General features: G+C 38.8%; 2 protein-coding genes across 2 annotated transcripts; one reads left to right on the top strand and one right to left on the bottom strand.

Annotated features, from left to right (window-relative positions):
• Positions 1-63: 63 nt before the first annotated feature.
• On the top strand, positions 64-16,680 carry LOC110063751 (uncharacterized). Its single transcript, XM_089282106.1, has 21 exons — positions 64-955; positions 1,534-1,964; positions 2,534-3,588; positions 4,351-4,487; positions 5,308-5,419; positions 5,832-6,016; positions 6,247-6,415; positions 6,970-7,066; positions 8,240-8,303; positions 8,565-8,658; positions 9,134-9,211; positions 9,628-9,726; positions 9,834-9,897; positions 10,405-10,439; positions 11,246-11,326; positions 12,109-12,172; positions 12,606-12,826; positions 13,349-13,480; positions 14,215-14,295; positions 14,996-15,095; positions 15,441-16,680. The coding sequence occupies exons 1-21, from the start codon at positions 201-203 to the stop codon at positions 15,611-15,613; spliced, it is 4,227 nt and encodes a 1,408-aa protein (XP_089138232.1). The 5' UTR covers positions 64-200; the 3' UTR covers positions 15,614-16,680.
• Positions 16,681-17,238: 558 nt separating this feature from the next.
• LOC110063604 (GMP synthase [glutamine-hydrolyzing]-like) lies at positions 17,239-27,515 on the bottom strand. The gene is made up of 18 exons (XM_020770595.2): positions 27,375-27,515; positions 24,846-24,937; positions 24,445-24,559; positions 24,094-24,191; positions 23,873-23,976; positions 23,399-23,499; positions 23,027-23,119; positions 22,857-22,910; positions 22,469-22,580; positions 21,819-21,970; positions 21,636-21,696; positions 21,146-21,258; positions 20,902-21,007; positions 20,350-20,465; positions 19,745-19,986; positions 19,207-19,337; positions 18,746-18,918; positions 17,239-18,286 (listed from the first exon to the last, which is right to left on the bottom strand). The coding sequence occupies exons 1-18, from the start codon at positions 27,513-27,515 to the stop codon at positions 18,185-18,187; spliced, it is 2,106 nt and encodes a 701-aa protein (XP_020626254.2). The 3' UTR covers positions 17,239-18,184.
• Positions 27,516-27,551: the final 36 nt, after the last annotated feature.

Genomic DNA, 27,551 nt, shown 5'->3' with positions numbered 1-27,551 from the left:
CCCCACTCCGGCATGGAATCTCCTACTACCTCTCCCACGAAAATCATTCGTCTCCAGTTTTCGCGCGTTACTCTGCGTTACTCCGAAAGAAGAGGCAAAGATGGCGGATGTCGACCCTAAAAAGTTGTCCTGGTAAATTGCAAAGCTTAGGCGTGTAACAGTTTCGCTCTCAAAGTATCATACATTCAACACTTTTCAAAATGGTGCGAGTACTTCTTTTTCATTACTTCAAATCTCAGCGAGTCTTCTTCGATTCTTACCAACCAACTACGCTCGCTTCAACGAAGGACTATCTCTTCCTCGCGACTGGGGAAATGAAAGTCTTTGTCTACTCGCTGGAGCAGCCGAACTTTCCTCTTTTGTGCCAGTTTCCGACCATGTCAAAACCAGTCAGGCTGATGTGCAACGAGAAAGCAAAATGTGTCGTGACAATCGAGAGTTCAAGTAAGCGACGGAACTCAAGAGCGGGCAGTAAAGCAAAGGTTTGCAAAAATGCTCGTGCTTACTTCAACTGGTTTAAAGCTAATCCCGACGAGGCCGTGCGCACGTATGTGGCTGGACATTCCCGTTTTCAAAGGCAGGAAGCTGAAGTAAATTGTAGAGCTTTTCTGGCTTTGGAAATTCCAACTCAGTTTAATGTGAACTCTGTCAGTTGTTGTCCAACAAGTGGAAATATCGCCATTGCAAGCGAGAAAAAAGTAAGCGTGTTTAGGTGGAACGGTAATCTGTCATCTGATGTCTCCGAGACTAGCGCTGCATCACAAGACTTGGAACACTTTCTGGATATTGAGCCCAGTATGGTAGTGAAAGAGGTGGTACTGGCTGACTCATACCTGGCCTTCAGGTCTAATTTAGATGTCCAGATCCTCAAGTTTGTGTTTACATCTGAGGGAGAGTCCGCGTCATCGAGCGGAAGTGGGAAAAGTACAAGTTCTGGTGTGGTTTTGCAAACTAGGTATTAAGTTGCATCACTGAAAAAACATCTGTGCATGTCTTTATATTGTAACAGGTGTTTCGCATTGATGTGCCTTGCAATGGCCTGCACCTTCATCTGGACAAAGATGACCTGATATACATGCGTCAGCTACTCTCTCCTCCACAGAGGTTCAAACATTTGTTATAGAAATCCGGTGTACATGGTGAGTGCAGCTTCAAAGTTGAATGGAGCAGACGGTGAATCTTGCTCCCGCACCTCCTGTCGTTGCCCTCCACATAGTCCTGTGCCTGCACTCGCATTGTGTGGGGGATTCTCCCACCCAAAAAAATTCTTTGAACCTCATTGGAGGAGAAAGCATCAGTTACCCTAGGATTCATTTTCTTCTTCAATTTATAATCACAATATGTACTAGATTTATGTAGCTAACTCTTCTCTCTTTTCTGATTCTCTGTCTTATTCTTATTCCCGGATATTTTTCCTGCCACAATCTAGGAATATGGAGCAGGTGTCTGTTCTGTGTATTTCAACAGGTAATTATGGTGAACAGAGGTCAATAAGCAAACTGGCTTCATCTGATACCTTTGTTTTGTTGCTAGATCAACAACTGGGAGGGCATTTGAATCCCTGCTACAATGTACAGAACAAGTTACTGGAGAACAAGAAAAGGATGACGACTGTGTTTTGTGGTCATTTGATGACTGTTCACCCGTATCGAGTTTACCTCAACAACTCCCAGTGAAATCAGATGAAGAAGTCATGTTCCCAACCATTAGAAAAGAACAAGTGTTTAAAGATTTCTTACCCGATCCTAAGGAAGTACTGGGACCTGTGTCAGAGGTACCTGGACACCCTGTCACGGTGGCATTTGGGGGACTGTATGGTATTGGTTTTGCTGTAGATGGATGCATGTTAAAAGTGAAAGGAGTCACCATGCTGTATCGCAGATTCAGAGTGGAGCAACTTAGCAATGATGGCAATGACTCAGCAACACTTCACACACTACAGCTTCTCCCAACTTACACACAAGGTAACAGAAAATTTCTGGATCTCTTTTGACTATGTCACATTGTCAAATGCTAGGAGAATGAATGCAAAAATTAATGTTAACATGAGGTATTAATTGTTTCACGACATTCACTTAATTGGTCGTTGGGTTTCTTGTCTTGATCCTGGCACTTGTTAACTTGAAATAATTTTTATATTGAGTATTGTAAGACATCAGGGGTAGTTGAAGGTGCAGTGTCCATTGTGGCAGAACACTTGGGTATGGAAATTTTCTAAGATCATAGACCTTCTACTAGTAAGTTATCATATTTTATATCTGTACATTGTTTTGGGAGAAGCAGTGACCAAAATGTTAGCACGCTGAATTTCAGATTAAGCAGTCTCCAATCCAGCCCTGGCCAGGGTCATTGTGCTATGTTCTTGGGCAAGATGCCATTGTTCTCAGAATATCTCTCTCCACTCAGAGGAGATAAAGACTGGCCCAGTGTACCAATAGGCTCAAACGTAGACTTAAGTTTTCCCCCCTACCTATGATGGATTTTCATTGTAAACAGGTGCATGTAGGAATAATGTTGTGTTGTATCTTTGTAGGAATTCCTCATTTAAAGGAGAAGCAGCGATCTCCATTGGTTCCAAGAAATGTTTCTGATCCTACCCTTTGTGGAATGAGTTGCCTCATCTCTGGTCCTAAAGAGGGTTATGTGTATGACGTATTTAGCACTTGCAAGCTCATTTCCTATTACAAGTACAGCTGTGATACGATCAGTGTTTCAACTTGCAATGGTCTTCTTCATGCGATAACCAGGCAAGGAATTGAGACTTACACTGTGCGCATGTACGCAGCTGCATCAGATTGGATCAGAAAGAATGCAGCTGTAGACATTCAGCTTGATGAACAATTGCTTGAGGAGCAGAAGGTAACAGGCAGCCTTGCTGATCACGAGGAAAACCTTATTGAGGTGAAGAACAAGAAGGGAAAAGGTGACAAAGATTTGGACAGTGAGAATGCCAATGATTATTCAACCAGTTGTCATGCTGAAACTGAATCAATTCCAGATTCTGGCTCTGCAGGGAGTGCGCAGAGTGAAGAATCATTACTGACAGATGCGTTGAATCACGAAGAACGAGAAAATACAAAGCCAGAACCTCGAAATGACAGTAACACTTGTGCCGCAGAGGATGTGCCACATGCAGCATGCTCTACTGTTCGTTCAAACAATGACCAATCAGCCTCTATGGTTGTAGATTCTCCTGAAGGAAACACACTTCCATCTAGACCTAGAATCTCTGTGGACATTTTGTCAGGTAACAAGGACGTTGACTCATCATCCTCAGATGTCAAACTGACTGTTGATAACTCAGGAAGAACCCTAGTGAGATTTACTTCTGGAAGTAGATCAACACCTCCAGCTCTGTCCAATAAAGCGAGATTGCCTGACATTGAAGAAGTTCACGATCAAGGTGATGCCAATGCAGAGTTAACTGGCAGTCTACTTACAAGAGCCTTTGCTATAAGCAATCCATTGAGTCGTAGCAACATTATCGGTGCTAAAGTAAGTGACTCAGTCTATCAAGCTGCTGTTAGCAGACTTTCCAGTGATTGCGGATGGACGTTGCCTGTTTTTGATCTTGAAAGCTTGAGACAGGTAGGTTTAAATGATAGTCTCTGGAGTGCTAACTTTTTAAATCTGCAGTTGGTCACATTTTCCACATTAAAACAAGGCCGGATAGACAGGCTACTAACTTGGAATCAGATGGTAAATGAATAATTTGCATTCACCATTTTAAAAAAAAACTCTGATTTGATGAAGTGAAGGTAACGATTTTTCAATTAAATGATGTTAAAATAATTGTTGCCATAGCTGCTAAACTTGTAATTAAACACAATAATTATTATTACAACGATTATTGAGTTTAATCATAAACAACAACAACAACAACAACAACAATAACAACTTTATTGATGTTCCTAGCTAAAATAGCCAGGAGTGAAACCCTCTACTTATTGGAGAAACCTAAAAGTAAAGATTAAGGTGTATTTACAGCATTAAAAGTTAAAATTAAGGATCTATTTACGACTGTAAAACATGAATTAAATAAAAAGTAGGGATCTATATGCAACATTTGGATGAGCTAGGGCTAACATAATTATCACTAGCCTGTAAATTTGTAGAGGTATTTACATTCATAACACTTAAAAATCATAAAATTCAATTATTACATAAGGAGCAACAGTTTTGGCAGCCGTCAACCAGTAGCGGCTTTAGTTTACCTCCGACTTACATATGCGGTTTTTGAAAGTGTGAATGGACAGAAAAAAAAGCTGTATTTTCTTATGGCCAAGCTTACCTTACAATTTGTGGATGCACTTGTATGGTATAATGTAATTTCCTTTGTTTTCCATGCAGCGTTGTCCTCAACCATCTCTTGACATCTGTTTGATTGGCATGTACCCATTTGTTGGCTGTCAGTTTGTTTCTGCCAGTGAAGACAATGTTGTGTTGCTCACAAAAGCCTCACAAGAGACCTTGCAGAGGAGCAAGAGGTGATTTCAAAACACTTTCCATTTTAGGCTGATTGCAAAATGAGTATTAATTTTTTTCAAATTGCATCTTCTACAATGTTCATGTAAGTCATTTGAAAAGTGGAAGGTAGAGGGTCCAACATGAATTGAATACAGTTTTCTTAATTTACGTAAGGGCAACTACAGAGTGACTGGTTCACCTATCTACTGATTGAAGACAAACTGGGTGCTTTCCATTATGCCAAAAAAAAAAAATTTGGTCGGAAGTCAAATGGAAAAGACCCATTTCGGTTCCTTCTAACTGGAATATTCAGGACTACCTCTGGAGGTGGTCCACTTTGACCAGTCGGACTGGTCTGACCAAAATTTACCATTCCATTTTGACAAAGAGGTCCACTGCTCTACTTCTTTACACCTGTGCTGGGAATTCAGAAAAGGGATTAAGAAATTGTAAGAGCCATTCCTCTTGGATGGCCCGGTTTGATCGCAAAATGTCATTTCATTTACTTGGGTATTCCCACTGGTCTCTGACCAGTCAGTCTGGCATAATGGAAAGCACCCACTGATGGGCGGATGAATGGAGAGGGAGATGGACTTCCTACAGACTGAATGGTTGTAACTGTTGGATCAACAAATTTCATGCATAATAATATTAGCAACAGACTGATAGCAACCACTGACAGAAAGCATTATAGGGTGACAAGTTTCCCTGTACTTGGGACAATTTGGTAAAACATGTATCAAATCCACATAATTTGTGATTATCCAGAAACAAAAGAACTCAATGTTCAAACACTTTGTAGCAATAAATTCATTCTTATTTCTCAGTCTTTTCTTTTAGTTTTAAACATAGATCACTAAAACCTCAACATGATCAAGGAGAGAGTGCCAGTCCTGACTGGAGGGTGTTTGTCCTACAGAATATGGATGCCACTCAGCTTTACAAAGCTGTGGTACGTTGTGCTTTGTTTTGTGCTGACTGCCATTAACCCATAACGCATTAAAGTAGTTATGTTGGGAATCAGAACCTTGTTGTTAAAATACACCTAATGGTAGTGGGTCTTTAGTGACCAAGATCAAGCAGTCTCACTCACAGCCCTGGCCATGCAGGATCATTGTTTTGTTTTGCGTTCTTGGACAAAGATACACAGAGACAAAAGACACAGTGTACATGTTTGAGGTACACTGTAATTAGCTTTTAAACTGGGGCATTTTGGGTTAAATATTTTTTTAGCTGGTTTTCATGCAGGTCACCTATCCTTGTTGAATTGGAATTTGGAGATCTTGGTTTTTAGTGGAGGGAGGAAAACTGGTCGGAGTAATGTGAGAACCAACAATAAACTTAACCCACATATTTCCTTGCAGATGCCATTAGCTAGTCGTTGTCAGAAGCATAATGCACAGGCATATCACCACCTTGTGTGTGAACAGCATTTTTTCCTGAGGACACTGTGCTTGGCGGATTCCACTGCTAAAGAGGACAAGAAAAGAAAGAAGCTGAAAAAGCTTCTCTGTGAGTCTGCAGCAAATTTGGCAGAGTTGTTTGCTAGGTCAGTATTAGATACAAAAAGTGTTTCTCTTATCGTAGAACTCTTATTCATGCATTTTCTATCAGAGTAAGTTTAGTGTAAGTCAACACACACAGGTCTACACAAGTTATGTACCCATTCCCCAAATGGTGGTTTTTGGACCAGATACAATTCTTTGCTATAATAGACGACTCTTTTAGGTGCTGAAGTTTAAAGATTCAGTGTTGAAGGGCGAGGCAAATGTTTTGCAGAATTCCTAGTGCTTACAAGGACAGCTTGGACTATTTTGCTCTCTCTGGACTCACTCTGCGAGACATTGTAGACAGGGCAAGTAAGTCTGGCCAGGCTGTTGGAGAGGGTGTCATCTACTACTTGGATGAAAAACTGCTGGGATCAGATGAATCAGTTAATGTGTCTGAGGTGGGGAATTTTGTTGTTCAGACACATTTAATGCACAATACAATTCTTTTTGTTTCAAATTGGGGCATAATTTTTGGACATACCTAGTTTATTTGTTTCCTCGATTATGAGAGATGCAGTGGCCTAACACATGTTACTTCACATTGAACATTCCATGTTCAAACCCTGTCTGGGGTCATTATGTTGTCGCTTTTTAGCAAGATACCTCACTTCAGGTACCCCTACCTACCCTGGTTCATTTATGTGTACTAGTGAATTTAATTCTGGGTGGTAGGGGTGTTGTCAGTAGTCCTGTGATGGACTGTTATCCCACCCAGGGGGGAGTACAAACACTTCTAATCAATTTAGTTCGTCAAGTTTTAACAAAAGTACTACAGGGCTACATAGAGGCAGTAGAGTAGAGTACAGGCAGAAAAACACTACTGAGAATTTCCAGACTTTTTTGGGACACATTTGACACTGCAAATTATATATTGTGGATCTTTATTTTTTGCAAGGAAGATAAAAGAATCTTTTAATTATCTTTATTTGAGTGTTGTGTTTTCTCCCAGCAGAATACAGCCAGGAAAATTTTCAAGCTTTATTCAAGAGGGAAACCAGGTCGAGTTGCAGAGATTATTCTCATGTCATCCCTCAGCGGGTTTTCATCAGGTTAGTGTAGTTAAATTGTCTAGTAAAAAGTACTCAACTTTCAATGTTTTTTCATAGATTGATCTTGCTCTCACTTTTTTGAAGAATTCAGAATTATTGGAGGACTGAATTATTTCCTCGTGTAGAACATTTGTACTACTCTAGGATGTATTCCTAGTCCACCGCAGTTTAACCCCCACAGTTTGTCTGGTTGTCTTGGCAGAACTGTGAAGGAATATACATGTAAGAACAAAGTGGCTCGTTCAGGAACACAACAAAATTACCCCAGTCAGCACTTGAATCCAGACGGCTTCATCCAAAATTCAATAAATTTGCTAACACTTAGGCTATAGCATCTCACAAAAGAATTCCATGTGTTAGTGCTATAGAAATACAGTCAAACCTCTATTGTCCATACCTCGATTATCCGGTGGCCTCATGGTGGCGCGGTGGCCTCATGGTTAGTGCGCTCGTCTCCGGATCGAGTGGTCCGGGTTCGAGCCCTGGCCGGGGACATTGTGTTGTGTTCTTGGGCAAGACACTTTACTCTCACAGTGCCTCTCTCCACCCAGGTGTATAAATGGGTACCGGCAAACTTAATGCTGGGGGTAACCCTGCGATGGACTAGCATCCCATCCAGGGGGGAGTAGAAATACTCCTAGTCGCTTCATGCTACAGAAACCGGAATAAGCTCCGGCCTGATGGGCCACTTGGCTCGTATGCAGACTTTACCGATTATCCGGATTTCTTGATTATCCGGACTTTTTTTCTAGTCCCAATTTTGTCATGAATATTTATTAGTCATGATCAAGATCCATAGCAATATTCTTTTTAGAACGAGAGCATTGAAAAGTGCAGTCAAAAGCCAGTTTGTTTTGCTTTTAAAGAGCAAAAGCAGCGCTTGCCCGTGTCGTAACTAGTGAAGAACACTCGAATGAGTTCTGATTGGCTCAGAGTTGAGTGGTTCAAGATGTACAGTAGACCATATTGTTTTCCAAACGATTTGTAAAAGTGTTGTTTCACGATTAAATGCTGCTTTATTTAAACAGTTTTGTTCTTCATTAATATTCATATTTTCGATTATCCGGACCCTTGATTATCCAGACTATTTCATATAGTCCCAATGAGTCCGGATAATCAAGGTTACACTGTACATCTTATACATTGTATCATGACCAATTTGTTGTCTTTTAGACACAGCATTAGTTGCCCTGGAAGAGCTGAAGAAGACTCGGAAAGCAGAAGGTGCTTTATACAGGTTAGTCTTTTAACCACCTTCAGGTTGCTACTGCTTATTTTACACTTACATGTAAGACTGAGATGAAGCTTGTTCTTGTGTAATCAGAATTGAGTTTTTTTTTCTGTTTAAATCTCAGAGTTTTACCAAAGTATGAATGTTTAGTGATGCAGTGCTCATCACACTCAGTAAGCAATGAAACTTGCTGGTAGTTATTTCAAGAAATATTTTATATTTATTTGATATTATTAATGTTTTATTTTGCACCTTATTGTGTTTTAGTCTGTCACCACTGGATAACCTTGTGCGAGCAGTGTTGTATCTTCATCAGTGTGAACTTGATTATGCCCAATCAGCCCTGTTCTCCATCCCTAAGGTCGGTGTAAAATATAGATTACAATGTTTAGAGAGGAACCACATATTAAGCTGTAGCTGGTTTTCATGAAGGCCCTCTTTCCTGGTCGAATTGGATTTGGAATGTTAGTTTAAACCACAGTAACTGGGAAAATTCTAGAGTTTCCATAGAATTGAGCTACATCACGACTTGTGCATCTTGAAAAGTTTAGGCTAAATTTTTCAAGTTCGTCATTTATAATCCGTGTCAATCTTTTCCATCCTTTATCATCCTTTATCATCCTTGTTCCTTTATGGTTTATTAGTATCTCTTGAGGTAATTTTGTGGATGGCCAAAATAATTCAAAAACGGTGACTGAGCTCTTTTATTATCAAATTTCTTTTACTGTTTCAGTCTTGAATTATAACTGCTTTTCTCTCTTGAATTTGGAATTGGATATTACAAATTAAAATGTTTCAGTTAAGTGTGTATTTACTATTGCTTTTATTTAAAACAGAAAAAGCTTGTTGAAGTTTTGACTGCTCATTATTACTTGCTACATGAAGATGGTACTCGCTTCACCCCTCTTGCACAGGTAATAAACCTATTCATTCAATAAAATTCATATCAGCTATTGAAGACTTAGTATTGACCATTATGCGTTTTGTGAGTCCGTTATTGTTTTTCTTAACATAATAGCAAGGTTTCTATTGTTTTCCAATACTGCACAGCTGGCAAACTGGGTCTTAAATGAAATCAAGGGAAGCTAATAATTATATTTATAACGAGATATAAATAGTATATTATATTATTTTGATTTTTAAATTCTTAATTAAATTATTTATCTTTGGGATTAACTCATTTGTTCAAGAGGAAACTTCAAATTGAATGTGCCATTTATGTGGTCAACAAAACAGAAAGTCGTAAATCTTAAAACAATATTATATGGAGATATTAAATAAATAAAGGGTTAAGCCTTCTGGGTGATGTCTTTGCTTTTTTTTTTTATAGCTTTTAAGAAAACACCGACCTAAGGTTTTACTGGAGGTTCTCCTTACTCTTCATGATAATAAATCCCTGTCTGTGGAGACACTACTCACTCTGCTGGGGGTAAAGTGCAAAGATTGTGTTGCTGCTTTTTCAATATTTCTTGTGTATGTGACATTTGAATTTAGGAAATAACAAAATATCACTTTTTTGTGAATATTATTTGTCAGGCTAGTAAACCGGATGCAAGCCACAATGATGTCACCATTGGATTCATGGAGGCTTTACTTAATGGTTTGTGTGTAAATTAAGGTTCTATAACACAGTTTAACTCTCTATTTCATTGAAATATGATGTTAAAAAAAAAAAAAAACAATCATAGTGATAGGACTCAGTAGACAACAATCAAGGCAAAATATGCTGGGCAAGTGATTTCAAAATGTCCGTTATGCATATGAGCAAAAACGAATCTCTGCTGAAAATTACCACATAAGTGTAGCCTTTACACCTTTCTGCACACATTGCGTACCTATAGCAAGGGACTCATTCAGGTGCATCATCCAAATTACAAGGGATTTTTGAAGTTGCTCTTGCACCAGTTGTCCTTATCCTTAAGAAGGTGCCTCCCCTCGGAAAGCACTTCTCTTCTCGGGCAAAATTTAAACATAAGAGATGGGAAGTGGCGGGGGTGATGGGAAATCTCGAGAGAGCAAGACCTATCGAATTTTGAAGCTCTGTTATTTCAAATTATTACATAACTGTATAATAATCCAGCGTTATTTTACCGTTTTTCGGTTTCAGATAAAAACAGACTTGACGCATTTGATGTAACAGTGGTAAGCTATTTACAAATTTTCCGCTGTGATTGTAATTACTAGTTCTTTTGGCTGTGAGCAGTTCCTTCTCGTATCTTAAAGGAGCTCAGTCACGGTTTGCGCATATTGAAAAGTTTAGCCTCAATTTTTCAAATTCGTCGTTTGTAATCCGTGTTAATCTTCTCCATCCCTAGCCATCCTTGTTCCGTTATGGTTTATCATTATCTCTTTGGTGTTTTTCTATCTTATTAAACTGTTATTTTCAGGTTTCCTACCATTTAAAGGTAATTTTGTACGTGGCCAAAATAGCTCAAAATACCGTGACTGAGCTCCTTTAAAACTGTTAGCGCTCTCCATTGGACAAAAAAAAAAAAAAAGAACTGTAGTTTTAATTTCTGAAATTTCCTAGGGTGAACGCTGAAACAACAATTTTTTCAGTCGACTATACCGAGATGAAAAATGTCGAAATTTCGATAAAAAAGGATCACCATGCGAGGTACATGTAAACGCAGACATTTGAAAATTCCGTTCGCGAAATGTCCGTTCCAGTTGATTCTTTTTTCCTGAATTTTCGGTTCAGTGCGTCGCGTTTCAGAATAAAACAGTTTTAGAACTTTCTTGACGGTTTCCCAGGAAATTTAGAAACAACTTGCTGCCGTTTCGAAATTCCCGAACCCTTTGGTCGAATGGAAAGCTTCGTACACCTCATGAGTAGTGGGAAATTAAGAGACTTGCTCATGTTTCATCACTTAAATGGGAGAAAGTTAAAGAGTTTATCCTTTAACTTGCAATATCAACTAATTGGTAAAATATACATTTGGCTGTAGATTCCACTCTGTGGGATATATCTGGAAAGAATTGGAAACACTCGAGGAAAGCGTCAGACTTCAGCATCTCATCAACACGTTGTAAGTTTACTGTGTTCAAATAGACATGTTAGGCTATGATGTTAAACTCATAACGGTGTTTTACGATTAAAAGAGGAGAAAGGAGGATTGTGGGTCAGGGTTGTAAGTTAGAGGGGGAGTAGAAGGGGACAGCGACACTACACCCCTCCCTGGGGGAGGTTGGGGATGCTCTTCGTCTCACTTATGGGTGTAAATCGAGGGTTATTCAAATCTCCGTCGACATCCACGACCTTTTCACATGTGAGTTGTCCCCCTCCCCCCCGAACTTCTAACTTGGTGAGTGACTTAATGCGTTAAACTCTCAGTTTATCTTCCACTCCATTGTGGTAGCTAAAAGGCTTTCTCAAATTCTCTTTAAGTTTAAAGAGCGATGTTTACCCTATTGCATAAAGTAGTCGTGATTCTGGAAGGGCAATATTTCGCGATTGTCCTTAATAGTTTTTGGAATCAAGTTTCTTAATTTTGTTTAGTGAGCTTTATCGGGACTATTATGTATACGTAATTTGGGCCAAACGTTCTAAACGGGAGAAGCTCTTTGAAGTGAAAGAAATACAAACAGATTTTGTTATTTTGAAGCCATAAGAGATTACTGCTGCATCTGAGGGAAATGAGCTCAGTTTTCTTTTATTAAAACGTTTCTTTCGATGTAACTTGACATGTATTGGTATTGACTTAAACCTTTTTCCAAGTTTTGTGGCACCTTTGTCGCGCAAAAATGTTAAAATGCGTAAAGGAGACAACGATAGACACACTACAGTGACACTTTGACTCTTGTTGTTAAGCCTAAAGGGGAAGGACATTTTGGAGCGCGTCATCCGTGGTTGAACGAGCTGTCACCTTTCCAAGGTTGGTCAAGTCTGATTTGATTTTCATTGTAAACAAAAAGGAATATTGTTTGTTGCCAGAAATCCTTCGTGCATCAGTATTATTTCTTTGACTACACTCAGCATATGATGCTGTTCTTGGCCAACTCATTTAAATTTATGTCTGAACTGTTCGATCTTGTTTAGAGGTAGACGTGTTACCGTCCTTTCTGGATCTTCTCGGGGCTTAAGTAGTCCACGGTACTCATTTATACACCTGGGTGGAGAGAGGGACTATGCGGGTAAAGTGTCTTGCTCAAGAACACAACAAAATGACCCCGGCCAGAGCTTGAACACCAGGTCTCAATATATGAACCATTATAACACCATGCTTTCCAAAGAAATACAGTTTCACCTTGACGTAACTAATGACGAAAGGAGTCAGACTTGCAAACTGTCTGCATTCTTATTTCCAGGGTCCTTGCCGCTCCCTGGGGTACCAGGCTGCCCTCTCTATAAGCCAGCCCCTCCCCAGTGCTGCCCGCAGCTATCGAAGTCCTCTTCACTATTCTCCGGTCCATCCAGACGTACTGCTGCCAAGGTTCCTTATCTTGCAACTCAACGTAGTGTAGACACGTTAGCGTGCCTTACGGAGTGTAGCTGTTGTTGCTGTAATGAGGATCTCATGAAACTTCAGGTGAGTTGCTTGTATTCGAGTCAACTCAGTTTCACATGCCGTAAAATTCCGATAAAAAGATTGCCTGTTCAACGTATATTTGTCCGAAAGACTTTTGGTGACTTTCCGAGATGGGCCTTATTATCGGAAGAAATTTTGTGTTTCTAAAGGTGTGTTTGGGCTAACATTTAGACAGGAATTTAAAAACATTACGATGCATTCAAGATTGCCGCATGTTAGAACGCTACAAGAATGACGAAGAAAAAGAAAAGAAAACAAGCTCTACAGTCGTTGAATGAACATTGCAAGTCTCTGAGCTGATGTAACGACATCAAATTCAGATCGGAAGAAACTATAAATCTCTCTGTAAGTGATGAATTTAAATTTGACTTCGTGGGCTTAAATTCTGGAAGGGGATAGGTGTTGAGGAGGGATTGTGGGCCTGCTATTTTACGAACAAGCTGAATGTTTTCATAGATTGATGGAGTCTTAGGCAGTTCTTTATTCTGTGACTGAGATACAAATGTTTCACGTTTTCTTCAGGCGCTGCTGTGTTCCAAGTTTGTCAGCAGTGAGTTGTGTAACTTTGTCTTGAGCAAAATTGAAGGCCAAAAGGTGAAAGAAAGAACGTCTTTACTGCTTCTCTGTTTGCCTCATGTTAACAGACATACTGAGGTAGGAGCGGTAATTCTCTTAAGAGTTCATTATACATTACGCACTTATACTATCATTTGTGAGCGCTGCACAGTATACCCGTAATTTAGTCGCAATGTATACAGGCGAAGCTACTCCTGTTCGTTTTCTTTTTTTCCCTTCCTCAACCAAGTATCGCGGATTGTGAGAAAAACCTTGACTCCCGCGTTTTAGTCTTTTTTTTTCATCCTAGACATCGTTAGTAATCCGCCTCCCTTCCTCACGGGTTCCTGTCATTTTTCGAGTATTTAAATTTTTTCTACAAAATCACACCGTTATTATCGAGTTTCCTGTAATGTAATGTAGGTGTTTTTACACTTTTGTAAAACCATCATGTCGTTAAAAGTCTATTCGAAGAAATTTTCATGTTAGAGCGGTTTTCAATTGACTGTCTTAAATCCAAAACCGAAGTGATCTCTATAGCGGGCTTAGCCAATCACAAAGGACATAGACAATATAGTGAACCAATCACAACTCGACGTAATCACATGTAGCTGACGTGAAGCGCGGGAAAACGTATACGGAGTCCTGATTGGTTTTGGTTTTACTTCTGATTGGATGAAAAAGTGGCGCGAGTTTTTTAAGTCAATCGTGTAGCGTAGTAATGCAAAACCAATTACTTTTCGAAACTCAAGTGAAAACCACTCGAAGTCCTTAAGAGTTATTTCTTAGCGTACGCGAGTTATCTCCCTCGTTTATTTTGTGCCGTGTTGCAGGCCATTGCTGTTATGCTAGATGAGTTCCCCTTGATAACTTTACCTTATGCAGAGCACTATTTTGGTCAGGATATCGAAAAGGTGAGATACTGCTGCTAAAATTGAACAATGCTAATTTCTCAGTGTTCCAGTTTACCACTTATGATTTTATAGAGCAAGATAAAAATAATCTAGAATCAGCTGTCTTGTAAGAGAAGATTACATGTAAAATTGGAATTATATGAGCCACAACAGTTAAAATCTCGAGAGTGTTTTTGTCTATTTTTATGTAAACCATCTCTGAACAATCTTTCCTTTGGTTGAGATGTTTTAAGTGTAATTATCAGGTCCTCTCTACTACAACGAAAAACTGACGTTTTAAAAACGTAAACTTATCCAAACTCACTGCGGTCGTGCATTCGCACAGGTTAACATATGGGTGAGATTCTTTAAGAAAATCCAAGATTGGATTCTTAAATCCGAAAACGGATTTTGCGTTTCTTTGATAAACAGATTAATTCAAGATCTCTCGGATCATGGTGCGGCAAAGGAACCGAAGAATGCACTCCTGCCAAGGATTCTTAGGTTTCTTTGACGCACCATGAACCGAGAGATCTTGGATTAATCTGTTTAGCAAATAAACGCAAAATCCGTTTTCGGATTTAAGAATACAATCTTGGATTTTCTTAAAGAAACGCACCCATAATGTAATAAAACTACCAGCAATTATCCATAGATTCATTCGTGAGCGTGGCAAAAAGACTTTTTTTTTGGTCTGTAATTATTGTTTTCGTTTAATTAGTGGTCGCGTCTTGTCCAAACCTTACTTGACTTGTGCAAAGAAGATACAAACAGTGACGACTCAGAGTTCAAGCGGGAGACCATTGTGGTAGTCTTAAAAGGTACTTTTTGCAAGCTGCTTAAAGTAATGTCTCTATGAAATGGTGTAAATTGAAATACAGCAGTTTTCTCCAAGCCTGCGTGCTTATGTTTAGCCGAGGGAGCATGCGGGAGCGGCTAAGCACCAGACTTTTAGCTACTTCCCCCGGCCGGATCGCACGTATGACCCAAAGGCCAGCCTGCTCGCAGGCTCGTTTCTCCCATTCCCCCTGCTGTTCGCACGCAGTGCACACATGTTGCTTGGGTGACCGATCCCAAATATTCTGTATGCATGTTGTCTTAATTTGAAATAACTTGAGTGAGTGTTACAAAGGCCCAATCTACGTCCTCTTTTCATTTCTATACAGGGACTCTTAACCAGCTGTCCAGAATAGTGACTCCCAGCGAGTTTCTAGCTTTGTTGCCAAGCGATGGATGTCTTGGGTTCTTTTTGCCGTATCTTCAACACTGCTACAGCCGGTGTGCGTCGGATTCGGTCAGCGAGAGACTTGTGGCAGGAACGCGGCCACTAGCAACCTGAAAAACCTGAAATACAGGTTTAAGCGTTTGTTGGGACGAGTGCGGTGCTCTCAGGGAAGACATAATTGTGGGCAAGGTTCTGAATTCTATTCAGAGTTGAGTCGTGGTTTGGCGGCGTCATAAAATTCTTCCATAGCATGATACAAATTGAAAAATATATTTTTTTTTTGATTAAAGGTTAATTCAAATTTATATGTCAAAATATCAGAGGCAGGTTTGACCTGTGATAAATTATTTACAAGAGAAACGAGTTGTATTGCATTTGTAAATACAACAAAAGTACTTTAAAGTAAGAGAAAGGAGAAATTGTTCATAAAAAGAAACTTATAAGGAAGCTCAAAACCGCGCAGTGAAATTTAAACTGTATTATCTTGAATTGATAGAAAAGAGTTCTATGAGGTAGCATTAGGAAACTAGCAGTAATGGAATAAAATAAATCAATCAATGTACTTACTGGCAAAACCAGAATTAGCAACTGTTCTCTGTTGCTGTTTGTAAAATGTTAACCGTGGGAACAGTTAAATTTTGTAAGGTTTTCCATTTAATTTGATTAATGTATTTGTTGACTTTTGAAGTAACGAGAAATAATTTCATCCCTACTTGTTGAGCGTTTTCCCTGCAAAAAGTTCCAAAATTAATATTTTCCTTAAAAATCCTGAAAATCGTTCAGTTGTTAGTGTATAGCTCACCGATACTTTTACAGAGATTATGAAATGGAATGAGAAACAAATGTATTTTTATTTCAGATTGAAACGGAAAGACGATCAAAAATGGAATCTCGCATTACACAATCGATAGCTTTATTCGCATACCCTCTTGAAAACATATTTAGCAAATATATATTAAATAATAATAACAATAATAGTGAGATAAATTATCGAATTTTAAGGAGCATTACCTGTATTAAATAGCCCAGTTTTTTTATCACAGTTCTGTCTAGTATGATTATTTTAAAATTTTAGTTCCCTGAGCTAGGCACGACTTTATCTTTTATCCAGGATCGATAGCTTTATTCGCCTTACTTACGTTAAGTGAAATGTTAGTGTCAAAAATGTGGTGTTACATCAAGATGATATTCTGATCCTTTTACTGATTTACAGTCGAACCTCCACTAACGATTACCTCTCGGCAACGGCCACTTTCATACAGTCCATACATTCACTCTTATTTTAACTTCTACAGCGGCCACCTCTCCACAACAGCAAGGAGTTTACGAAACCACGACGGCAACGGCAACGGGAACGTCACTGAACAAAAGAATTAATAAGCAGTACAATGGCTGTGCACGTGCGTTATAATTCTTGGTACATTTCTCGCCGTCCGCTGCAAGACAACAAGGTTAAATGACCAAATTTTGCGTTGTCTGGAGAACGTGAACCACGACGGCTAATTTTTTAAACTTTTATTTCGCTGTGTTCCGGATTTTGTTTTGCGATAGTTTTGACAGTGATAAACAAAGTAAATGACTTTAGAGTATCGCGAGATTCGTAGGTAAAATATGAATTCATTTTTTAATCAATGTTGTACTCCGCGTCGCCGTCGTGGTTTCGTCAACTCCCTAGTATCGGCCACTAAATCCCAAAATTACCTCTCGACAACGCCCAGTTAACCAACGACTGACGACCGTTGTATACAAAACCCCTTTTTTATTGTAAAAGGTCACCACATTTGATCTGAACCACGCGTCGTTGGTCTCTGTTTCTGTTTGGCTGATGTACAGTTTTGTTTACGTATTCATGTGCTTAAAATAAGTATTTTATTTTGGAAACAATGTTGTACTGCCTCCCCATAACGGCCACCTCTTTACAACGGCCACTTCCCTCGGTTTCCAAGGTGGCCGTTGTGGACAGGTTCGACTGTATTTATTTCATTGTCCCAGATCACTATAAATGTCGTTAAACAACAGCTGAGGAAATTTGGTGTTATGTTAAAATGTCTACTCAATGATTTTCTCTCTTCTCGCTACTTGTCTGCTTGAGAAAGCATCGATACTGTAGGGAAAATTTCGATGTTTACCTACGACTGGGAACGAATTAGTGGCAAAACCTGTCAGATATGCAAGGATTCAACGAAGGAAATTCTGTTCTTTCAGGATTAGCAGCAAAAAAAAATTGATCTATAGATTTCGAAATCTTCACAAAAGACACTTTCTAACATCGATTTTACAAGGCCGTCGTTAGTGCGAATCTTTCTTTCGTGATTGACTGGCTAAACAATGATTGACACACACAGGCTAGAAGGTAGACCACTCAATTGATTATGTGCACGTCTGTGACTGCATATGTCCATAATGCGCAGTAAAGCTGTGATATTTGTGTGGAATTACAAACTTTTTGGGCTGTTTTTTTTTACACGTTCCACAGCCAACAGTCATGTCAAATAAATTACACAGCTCTGCCAGCTCGTCCCTTATCTTTAAATATCTGTTACTACAGCTTACTCTGCGATTAAGTTTTGTTTTTAACAAAGCCATGCAAACGAGGCGTAAGGGTCAACACTTCCGCCTCGTTTGCATGTCAAACCGCAGGTAACTGCTTAACAGTTACTGCTGCTTGGGTGACCCGTCCTTCAATCATTCCCACTCTGTAGTTCCTGGAGGCTTTGAAGTCAAATCGTACAAAACTCGCGAGATGCCTTGAACCTCTTTTAAAGATGCAACCATCTCAGTCAAAACCTGAAAAATACCAAACGAAAAAGAAATGAAGGTCAGGACCCAACAGTAATTCAGTTCTCGATGTACGCAAATTGCGAATAGTACGAGACAATTTTTTTTATTCTTTTTCATATCTTCGCATCTTTTGAGTGGTTTTCGCAGAACTTAGTCAAATAGTTTTGGTCTCCATGGCCGACCACAGTCTAGAGAGTTCCCAAATACGTGTCGCAAAACTAAAACAAGAAATCAATCTGACCAATCACAAAGAACACAGACAATCCAGCGAACCAATCAAAAACTTGAAGCAAACACGCGTCCGGCACCAAGCGCGGGAAGAAAGTGCACGAGCGAGCGAAACCAAAGCCATTTTAAATTTCTCAGAAAACCACTAAAGGCTAAGAAAGACCTAACACCACTCGATAGTGTTTGGACTAAATTACAGACACGTAAAACACACATTAAGATTTAACAGCACTTTACCTCGATAGGTATTTGTTTTCCCGGTGTAGCAGGAATTCCAGTCATGAAGTCACTGGTGATAAACGTTCTGATCACAACTGACCGCTGGCACGATGGAATGTGGTCAATAGGATCTCGGTCGAAGTGGATTGGTATTAAAACAATGGGCATCTGGCTGAGTTTGGCCACTACACCTGAAGCAAAAACAGTATGATACAATGTTAACGTGGTTACCACAGACATTAATTTTCAAAATTCTCTGACTTTTCCCTGATAAACACAAAATTTTACTAACCAAATAACTTCGAAATGTCAGATAGTAGCCTACGGAAACCGTCCCCACACGAAGAGTTTTCTCCACACTCTGGCCGCGCCCACAACTGGAGCGAGAGCAAAAGAAATTGACGAAGCAGGGGGTGGTAGGGCGTCGATTTTTTTCAGATAGTGGCCCGTACGCTTACTCCATATCAGCATTGTCTTACCGTGTTTGTGAATAACAGAGTACGCCACGTGATCTGCCTGTCTCAAAGTGCTTATTACTCCATGTGACAAAAACGTGGGAGTGATATCTTGTATCTGGAACTTGATTCTCTTACCGAACGTGTAGCAAACTCTGAAAGAACAAGAAACACCAATATGATTACAGTGCTTATACAGATTAGGTCCTTTCCGTTTGGGGGCCCCATCAGATAATTAATGACGGCCTCATACGCGCTCCCGTAACCCTTGCAGCTTGTAGTGTCTGTTTATGTGGAGAGAATATGACCCTCGCAGGAGAGTTAGTTACTATCCACCTGACCCGTCTTTTACCGTGCGCTCATATATGGAGGATGACTTTTCTACCAAGAACAACGTTTCTCCATATCAACATTCCTTCATACGGCGTTTTCTAAAAGCTAACTAGGCGACCAAAACCTTCCTGTGTAATGGTTGGTTTAGAAGCATACATGGGGTCGGAACGAACACTGGAAACATTGGATATCCCCCGAAACTGCTGATTTTAACAGAAGGTGTTGTTACCTGTTGATGTTATGACACACTTTGGGAATCAGTTTCGCGAGAAACATAAGCGATTTCCAGTCGGGTGAATCGTTACTTGATAGAGCGACAACATAACTGTATGTCCGTCCGTCTCCCTGGACACCCACTGACTTGATTGGAAGGAGAGTGGCGCCAATTTTGTATTTTGATGTTATCTGTTGCAGAGTTTCTCTGTCGTCTTCTGTTGTACTGAGTTTGACTCGACTGAACAGCGAATGTGGCTACACAGTGAACAAAGAGATGCAGTGTTATATTTAAACTGTAAATTAGCAAATTCCTGGTTTTTCTTTGAAGTTCATGAAAAAAGCCACGAACAGCGATTGCAAAGGACCTCTCTTCAAGTGTGACAGAATTTTTCTTTCCTGTTAGCATGTGCAAGATTACCAATTTATACATGTACAACTGCTAAGATGGTTTGTGACAACAACAAGAAATTGCTTTTTTTCGAAACATCTCTTATGTTGTCCTTTGATTATGAGATAAATAACGTTTGCATTTAAAACTGTCCTCCTCCTCCCAAACCACGTCCGCACTTTGTTAACTTATTTACCGAGAAACAGATAAATTTCAGCCAAATAACTTACTTTTTTAACCGCAGTTACAAAGTCCACGATCTGTCCAAGAATGATATTTGTCTCAGCAAAATCACTTCCTTGATAAGGCTCATCGCCACAAATGATGCGAATAGCAAGACCGGGACCTGTGGCCAAAACAGTTTGCTGTCATGTGTACAATATTTCCGGTTCCCGGGGCATGAAGAGATAAGGATGGTCAAGAATTGCTCTCCCAAGTTAGTCCACACCCACTCACCCCCCCCCCCCCCCAAAAAAAAACCCCATAAAACACATTTTGTACAGTTGTTCTCCAGTAAGTACATGTATCCTTCCCAAGAACACAACATAATAATCCTAGCTAGGGGTAGAACCCAGACCACTCACTCTGGAGTCCTGTTCACTAACCACTAAGCCGATGCACCACCATTTGCAAATTGAAACAATTGTGAATTTTTTGATGCAGTGTATACAAGCAGTAATCTTGCCGACACATTGGTTATCAGTTCCTTGCCCAGTAGATAAACACTTCCAGTAAAAAATGAACCAATAAATATCTAGAGTATAATTATGAAAGAAACCTACCAGGGAATGGATGTCTGTGAACAATGTCTGCTGGTAAACCCAGTTCTTTTCCAAGAGCTCTGACTTCATCTTTGTGAAAATCTGCTAATGGTTCAATAACTCTTCCCTTGAGAAATAAAAAAAATGTAAAAATTACAGGCGCAGGCAACAGACATTAAATATATCTAAACCAACAACACATCAGATGGACAAATACTGCAAATATTCGTGTATCTGCAAATATGTTGACTATTGTGATCCTCACTTGTGCTCTTAAAGCTCGCACAAAATCAGTGTCATTGTGGTGTGTCTTGATGGCCTCTGCCTTGTTGCTTGCTAATGATGAAGCGCTTTCAATTAGATCAGGTCGAAGGGTGCCTACAAATGAATAAAATATCATCAGAAAACAACAATAATTAAAACAGCTTAAGGATCAAGTAAAAATTATTTGATACCCTGAAATAAAGCCCTTTCACAGCATCACAGCAAAACATGACATGACACAGTATAACAGATAACTCAACATAACAAAAATATGTGATATGACATGGCAACATAACCTATGACATAACATAGCCTGCTTTTATATGACATGATATAATATGAGGTGATGTAATGTGATATGACATGATGTGATGTGATGTGACATTACGTGATGTGATGTGATGACAGGAAATGAAATGACAGTGGCACTTCTGGTGATCACCAGGTCAGTTGAACGGATCATTTCTGGTGAGTTCATAAAAGCTTAGTACCTTGTGCCAGGTATGTGTTGCTCTCATCAAGATGCAACTCCTTGCAAACTTCGTTAGCAACCTGCAATCACATGCACAACACAAATATTAATTTAAAACTTTCCTACATATATTTTAATAGAATCCAATTACTGGCTACGAAAACAAGAACAGAAAATAATTGCCACATCATACAAATCTGACCTTGATGAAAGTGTCTCCTATAATCCTTCTCTTTTCTTCAGGGTCAGCTGTCACATTTAAGGTTTTAGTGACTTGTTTCTTCACAGCTGATTGGTCTTTTCTACCAGATATTACAGTCGTACTGTTGTAAAACCGTAATGCAGCATTTACAACTGTTGATGAAACAAAAATGTAGAAAGTCTAAGTTTGGGGTGACATCAGTTGATTAGATTATAACATTTTCTATTTTGGCTGTCTTCTAAAATATTCAGAATAGGAAAATTTAGCAGTGTGACTTTTACACTTGGATGCCATTCAGAGAATAAAAATGAGGAGGGCCTATACTTCTGTGAAATTACGTAATTCGAATACACTTCCCGTAACATAAGCACCATGTGAACTATTGCACCCTCTGATCTTTTGAATGAAGTTCCCACCATTTTGTTTGATATATGTATTTAGCCTCTTGTTCTCACTATTTCAACTTCCAACTAATTAACCTCAAAATATGGTGTTGCATAAGATCACACATTACCACAGTTTGGGAAACCAATCTTTGTTTAATTTATGTGTTCAAATGATATGTCCATGGATGTAAGGCAACACAAAAGCACAGCAATGTTTCTGTGACATTGCCTGGTGTTCATAAAGTAATGATCACCCCCAGTTACCTTTCAATCTAAGTCCTAATCTTTTGAGAGACTCCTCCACTTCTCGACTTTCACTCTTTCTCATGAACCCATTATCAACATGCACAGCCACAACTTGTTCATGAGGAAGGGCCTGAAAATAAACAAGATTCTAAGACCACTATGATTGGTGGAGAGCCATGCTTTAACCATGATAGCCAACAGAAATATAACAATTTCAGCATCTATTTTTTTGCAACACTATTGAGAACTCAGCACATGGCCAAATTCCTTCTTTTGGGTTTATCTTAAGTAACAGAAATCCCAGCTCCCTGGCTTGTAACTTGGCAAAGGCCTCATGGTCAACTTATGACAAGTGCAGATTATCAAGTGCTCCTAGCAGAACCTGCACGTGCATACAGTAATTTACCTTGTGAAGCAGAGCAGCACAAACTGTTGAATCCACTCCCCCACTGACTAACACCTGAAATGAATTTCAGCAATGTTAAAAACTGTCTCCCTTGTTTAAATGAATCTTGATCTTCCACATCCATGTAAGACCTTAAGTCTCTTTCATATGTAGTTGAGACTTGCACTTACTAATACATTCATGTTGCCAACTTTGCTTCTAAGTTGTTGAATACATGTATCTAATCTGCTCTCAACAGTATATGTTCCACAACATCCCACAACCTGGTGATGGAAAAAAAAAACATTTATTTATTTCTTTATTAAATCCAATACACACAGAGTTACTTCTCTTCAAACTTGAAAGCCCAGAAAATGACTTGACACCTTACATTGTTTAGAGGACAAGGAAATTTTTGACAAGAATAAAATAATTAATTAACAATTAACCCCAGGGCTAAATTTCATAATAAAAATATGAACATTATTTTCTGGGAAAAGAACACTCTGTATTAAGCAATTTAATGTAGCAATTACTCCTATTTGTAAACAGTTTGTGTTTACCCCATAGAGAAAATTTTTCAACATTGTTACACCATTCTCCGTTAGATCTACTTCTGGGTGAAACTGCACTCCAAATAACTTGCGTGATTCATCCTCAATACCTGTAAAAAGCAGAACATAACAACATTTGACATCAACTCGCAAAAAAGTCCGAGTTCCAGATGGGATTTGAACCCACAACACTCAGAGATCTAGCCAGACACTCTAACCACTGAGCTGCTGGAGATATTTCACCCTTGCTCACCATAGAGTCCCCAGTAGCTCAGTGCTTAGATCACAGAGGGCTGTGAGTTCAAGTCCCATCTAGAACTTTGGATTTTTTTCCGAGTTGATGTCATTTCTACATTTAATATTCCTTATTAATAATACTCATAACAACATATAAGAGAAACTATGAGTTACACATCATAATATCAAAATTCTTTAAATTTACTGAATAAACATTTGTGTGAATTAAAATTAGCATTATTGTACCTGCAACAAGGTCACCAGACTTGGCAATAATTTTCAAGTTACTAGCAACTCGGTCAATAGAATCTCCATGTGTCAACAACACCTCTTGCTCAGACTGTAATCCTCTAAAATACCCAAACAAGAAATATTTATAACAATCAATGACTGGCTTAAGTTTACATCATTTTCTGTCATAATGTATATTTAATAGATTACCAGAGATTTGAATTGGTAATACAAACCTGAAAAGTGCTGATGATGTTTCCACGGTAACCTTGAATTGTCCATCTTCTCTGATATCTTTCTTCATCACAGTTCCACCAAACTCTTTATTTAACATCTTTATTTTCAGACACAAAAAAAAATGTGACAAAAAGTTATTTCTTATCTATCATTGCATAATTTGCTCAATGTCAAATATTCTAAATTAATGCCTGGATTCAATTCATGTACACAACACAAAATTAAGTTTATCTTTTGTCATAATTATTTAACCTCGAATTTGGAACAGTTAAAACGATTGGCCTAAGCTTTTAAATCATTTGCGATTGACGTTTAGTCGGATATTATAGATCCAAGGTGATTGATAATACCTGCATTCCATAACATATTCCTAAAACTGGAATTCCACTGGTAAAAATAGCAGGATCATACTTAGGAGCATCCTCTGCATACACACTACTTGGACCCCCAGATATAATGATGGCCCTGATTTGATGACGGAAAGATACCAAAAACACAAAAATAAAACAATCAACAAAATTATAATGATAATTATTAATACCATATTACACTAAACTTTGCAATAATTCTGTGTTTTTGTAGTTATAGAAGAGTAACCATTGCCATAATTAAAGTAATTTTCATATATTTGAAGAATTTGATTAATATTTCCATAGTTGATCATTAAAAATACCATATTTTCTCAATCAAAAGCTGGATTCAAAAGTACAGTAGAGTAATTTGGAATTTCTCAATAACAGTTTAGTCTTACCTAAAGCCCCTCTCTCGTATAGTATATATAGATGTGTCTAAAGGAAGTATTTCAGTTTCCACGCACAGCTCTCGTACTCTTCGATCTATGACCTGGGGGAAAGTTGTAATGAATATTGGATTAGTTTCCTTGTGAAAGAAAACACGCCCAGAAATGAATATTAAGAGGTGCAGTGGCCTCATGGTTATTGCACTTGTCTCCAGATCGAATGGTCTGGGTTCGAGTCCTGGCCAGGGACATTGCGTTGGGTTCTTGGGCAGGACACTTTACTCTCACAGTGCTTCTCCCCACCCAGGTGTATAAATGGATGCTGGTGAGCTTAATACTGGGGGTAACCCTGTGATGGATTAGCATCCCATCCAGGGGGGAGTAGAAATACTCCTAGTTTCTTTGTACTACAGAAACCAGGATAAGCTACGGCCCAATGGGCCACTTGGCTCATATGCAGACTGTATCTTTACCTTTATATTAACTAACATTATAAACCTTATATATACTCTATTACTTTTGTACCATAACTGAGGCTCTGCTAGGAGAGAAGGAAGGGGAGGGGGGGGGGGGGAATGCACCTTCGCTGACTGAACTGTAAACCATGTCATGTAAAATTTTCAGAAGATCTGCAGGTTGCAGTTTATAATCAAACAAAAGTTGCTGCTTTTCTTTTGATATCTCTCTTACTGATCTTATTACAGCAAGGACGCTCAAACCGTGAACAACCAACATTTTTTGTACCATCTTAATTGTTCAGTTCCAGAAAATATCCAGCCTCCCCCTACAGAAGGGATTAGAATTTCCTGGCGGGTGGGAGGTTCTGTAAGACCAAAAAAATTTAAAGACAAGTATGAAGCTCAATCAGAATTTCCAGAGGGGTGGGAGGGGGACTTAAGAAAATTCCCTTCTGTGGGGGAGGTATGGATATTTTCTGGAACTACACATTTTTATTGACTATGGAATGAAGGCTCTTCATATCAACAAGAGCATTTAGCATTTTATCATTGTACATTGTACATTGTTACAGTGTAAAAATGCTAAATAAACAACAGCCTCCATTTGGCACAGAAATATGCTCTGATATTTCTCCATGAACATTATCTGTTCAGAGAAACGAACAGTTTTCCATGAGCGTAGCTTGAGGAAAACTGTGAGCTTTGAGGAACAGATGATGTCCGCGGACAAATATCTGAACAATTTCTGTGCCAAATGGAGGCTATTGTGTTTATTATCCTTCAACTATTTTTTTGCAACACACGGTTTTGAAAATTGGGGAATATCACTTGAATATTCCCCAGTATTTGCAGGGGAATATTCATTCCCGAGATGCGTTCAGTCTAATTGTGTGCAAGCGGAAATATTTGAAGGATAATAATCGTGGACATAACATGAAGAGCCTTAATTCTAAATCACTGAAAAACATGTACAAAAAATGTCCAATGTTTATGGTTTGAGCATCCTTACTGAAAAATGAGTAAGGATGAAAACTATGTACAACAGACATGTATAGCTGTGTACCTTATGAAACTGGTCTTTTATACAGTTTATTTACAAAACAGCTTTGTACTTATGAGCATCAAATGACTGATGATACTTCTTTGAAGGTGTTTGAATATTGGGATTTTGACACTAACATAAAAAAGCATATGACAAATATGAGAGTTGTAGTATATTTTTCATTTCTTTGTAGTATATCAGTTTTGTCAGATCTCATCTTGATGAAAAGATATGCATGCACAACATCAGTCATCTATTGCATGGTTACCTCATGTTAATTATATCACTTATTTAAATGGAATGCTAAAAAAAAAATACAAGAATTGCTGACAGTGTTTTAGTTTCTTTTCTTTGCAGTACCAAAAAAAATTACCCCCTAAAAGAACAAAAATGCAAACTGCAGATGTATCATGCATGCACCCTCATAAGGAAAACCCAATTTTTCTTTACCCTCTAAGAAAAAGTCAGCTTCCCTCCAAACCCACAGATACATATTCAAAAGATCAAATGACTAATTTGATATACGAATCGGCCAAAACAGCTTAAAAGAATTAATGTATAAGGACGGGACTTGACATGGAAATTGATAAACTTGATACTTTGCCACGTCTGGACAAGCATAGTGTACCTTTCAAAAGAGAACCAGCTTTTGCATCCTTAATGCATCGATTGTTTGATATTTTAATTATTTGTATCACGTTTTCACAGATTAAAACGATCTACAAGCTTGTATTAGCTACACGTTGTAAAAACCTTCAATCAACGACTATGACTGCCCTGTCAGACATGTGCAGTTAATGATCAAGTTCAACTTCAAAACCGAAATTTACGGCCACAGTTTATGATCTGATTTTCTTTTCTGATTTCATTTCATAAAGAACACAAACCCACTGTATCAAGCTTTCCAAACTCTAGAAGGAGACCTTTATAAAAGCTTCCGAAATCGACACGAGTACACGTAAGCTTACAGAACCACATGAGCCGACTGATCGATACACTTGTTTTTTTTTACATTTAAACAAAACAGCAGATTCATCTCACCTTTCCATATTGTGCTCCAGCATCTAAAATAGCCACTTTTTCCTGTCCCATTTGTTCTTCCGACATAGCGCTATCGTTTTGCATTACGTGACCGTTGATACACGAACCCATTCCAGCAACTTTGCTAAGGTTCGCCGCCATTTTCCACTTCACTTCCCGCGGTTTGCGCGAATTTGA

Source organism: Orbicella faveolata, unplaced genomic scaffold (assembly GCF_042242905.1).
Source record: "Orbicella faveolata isolate gen_17 unplaced genomic scaffold, um_ofav_v1 contig_12, whole genome shotgun sequence".
Taxonomy (NCBI): domain Eukaryota; kingdom Metazoa; phylum Cnidaria; class Anthozoa; order Scleractinia; family Merulinidae; genus Orbicella; species Orbicella faveolata.
Note: the sequence above shows the minus strand (reverse complement) of the source record. Positions and strands in the feature narration are given on the sequence as shown.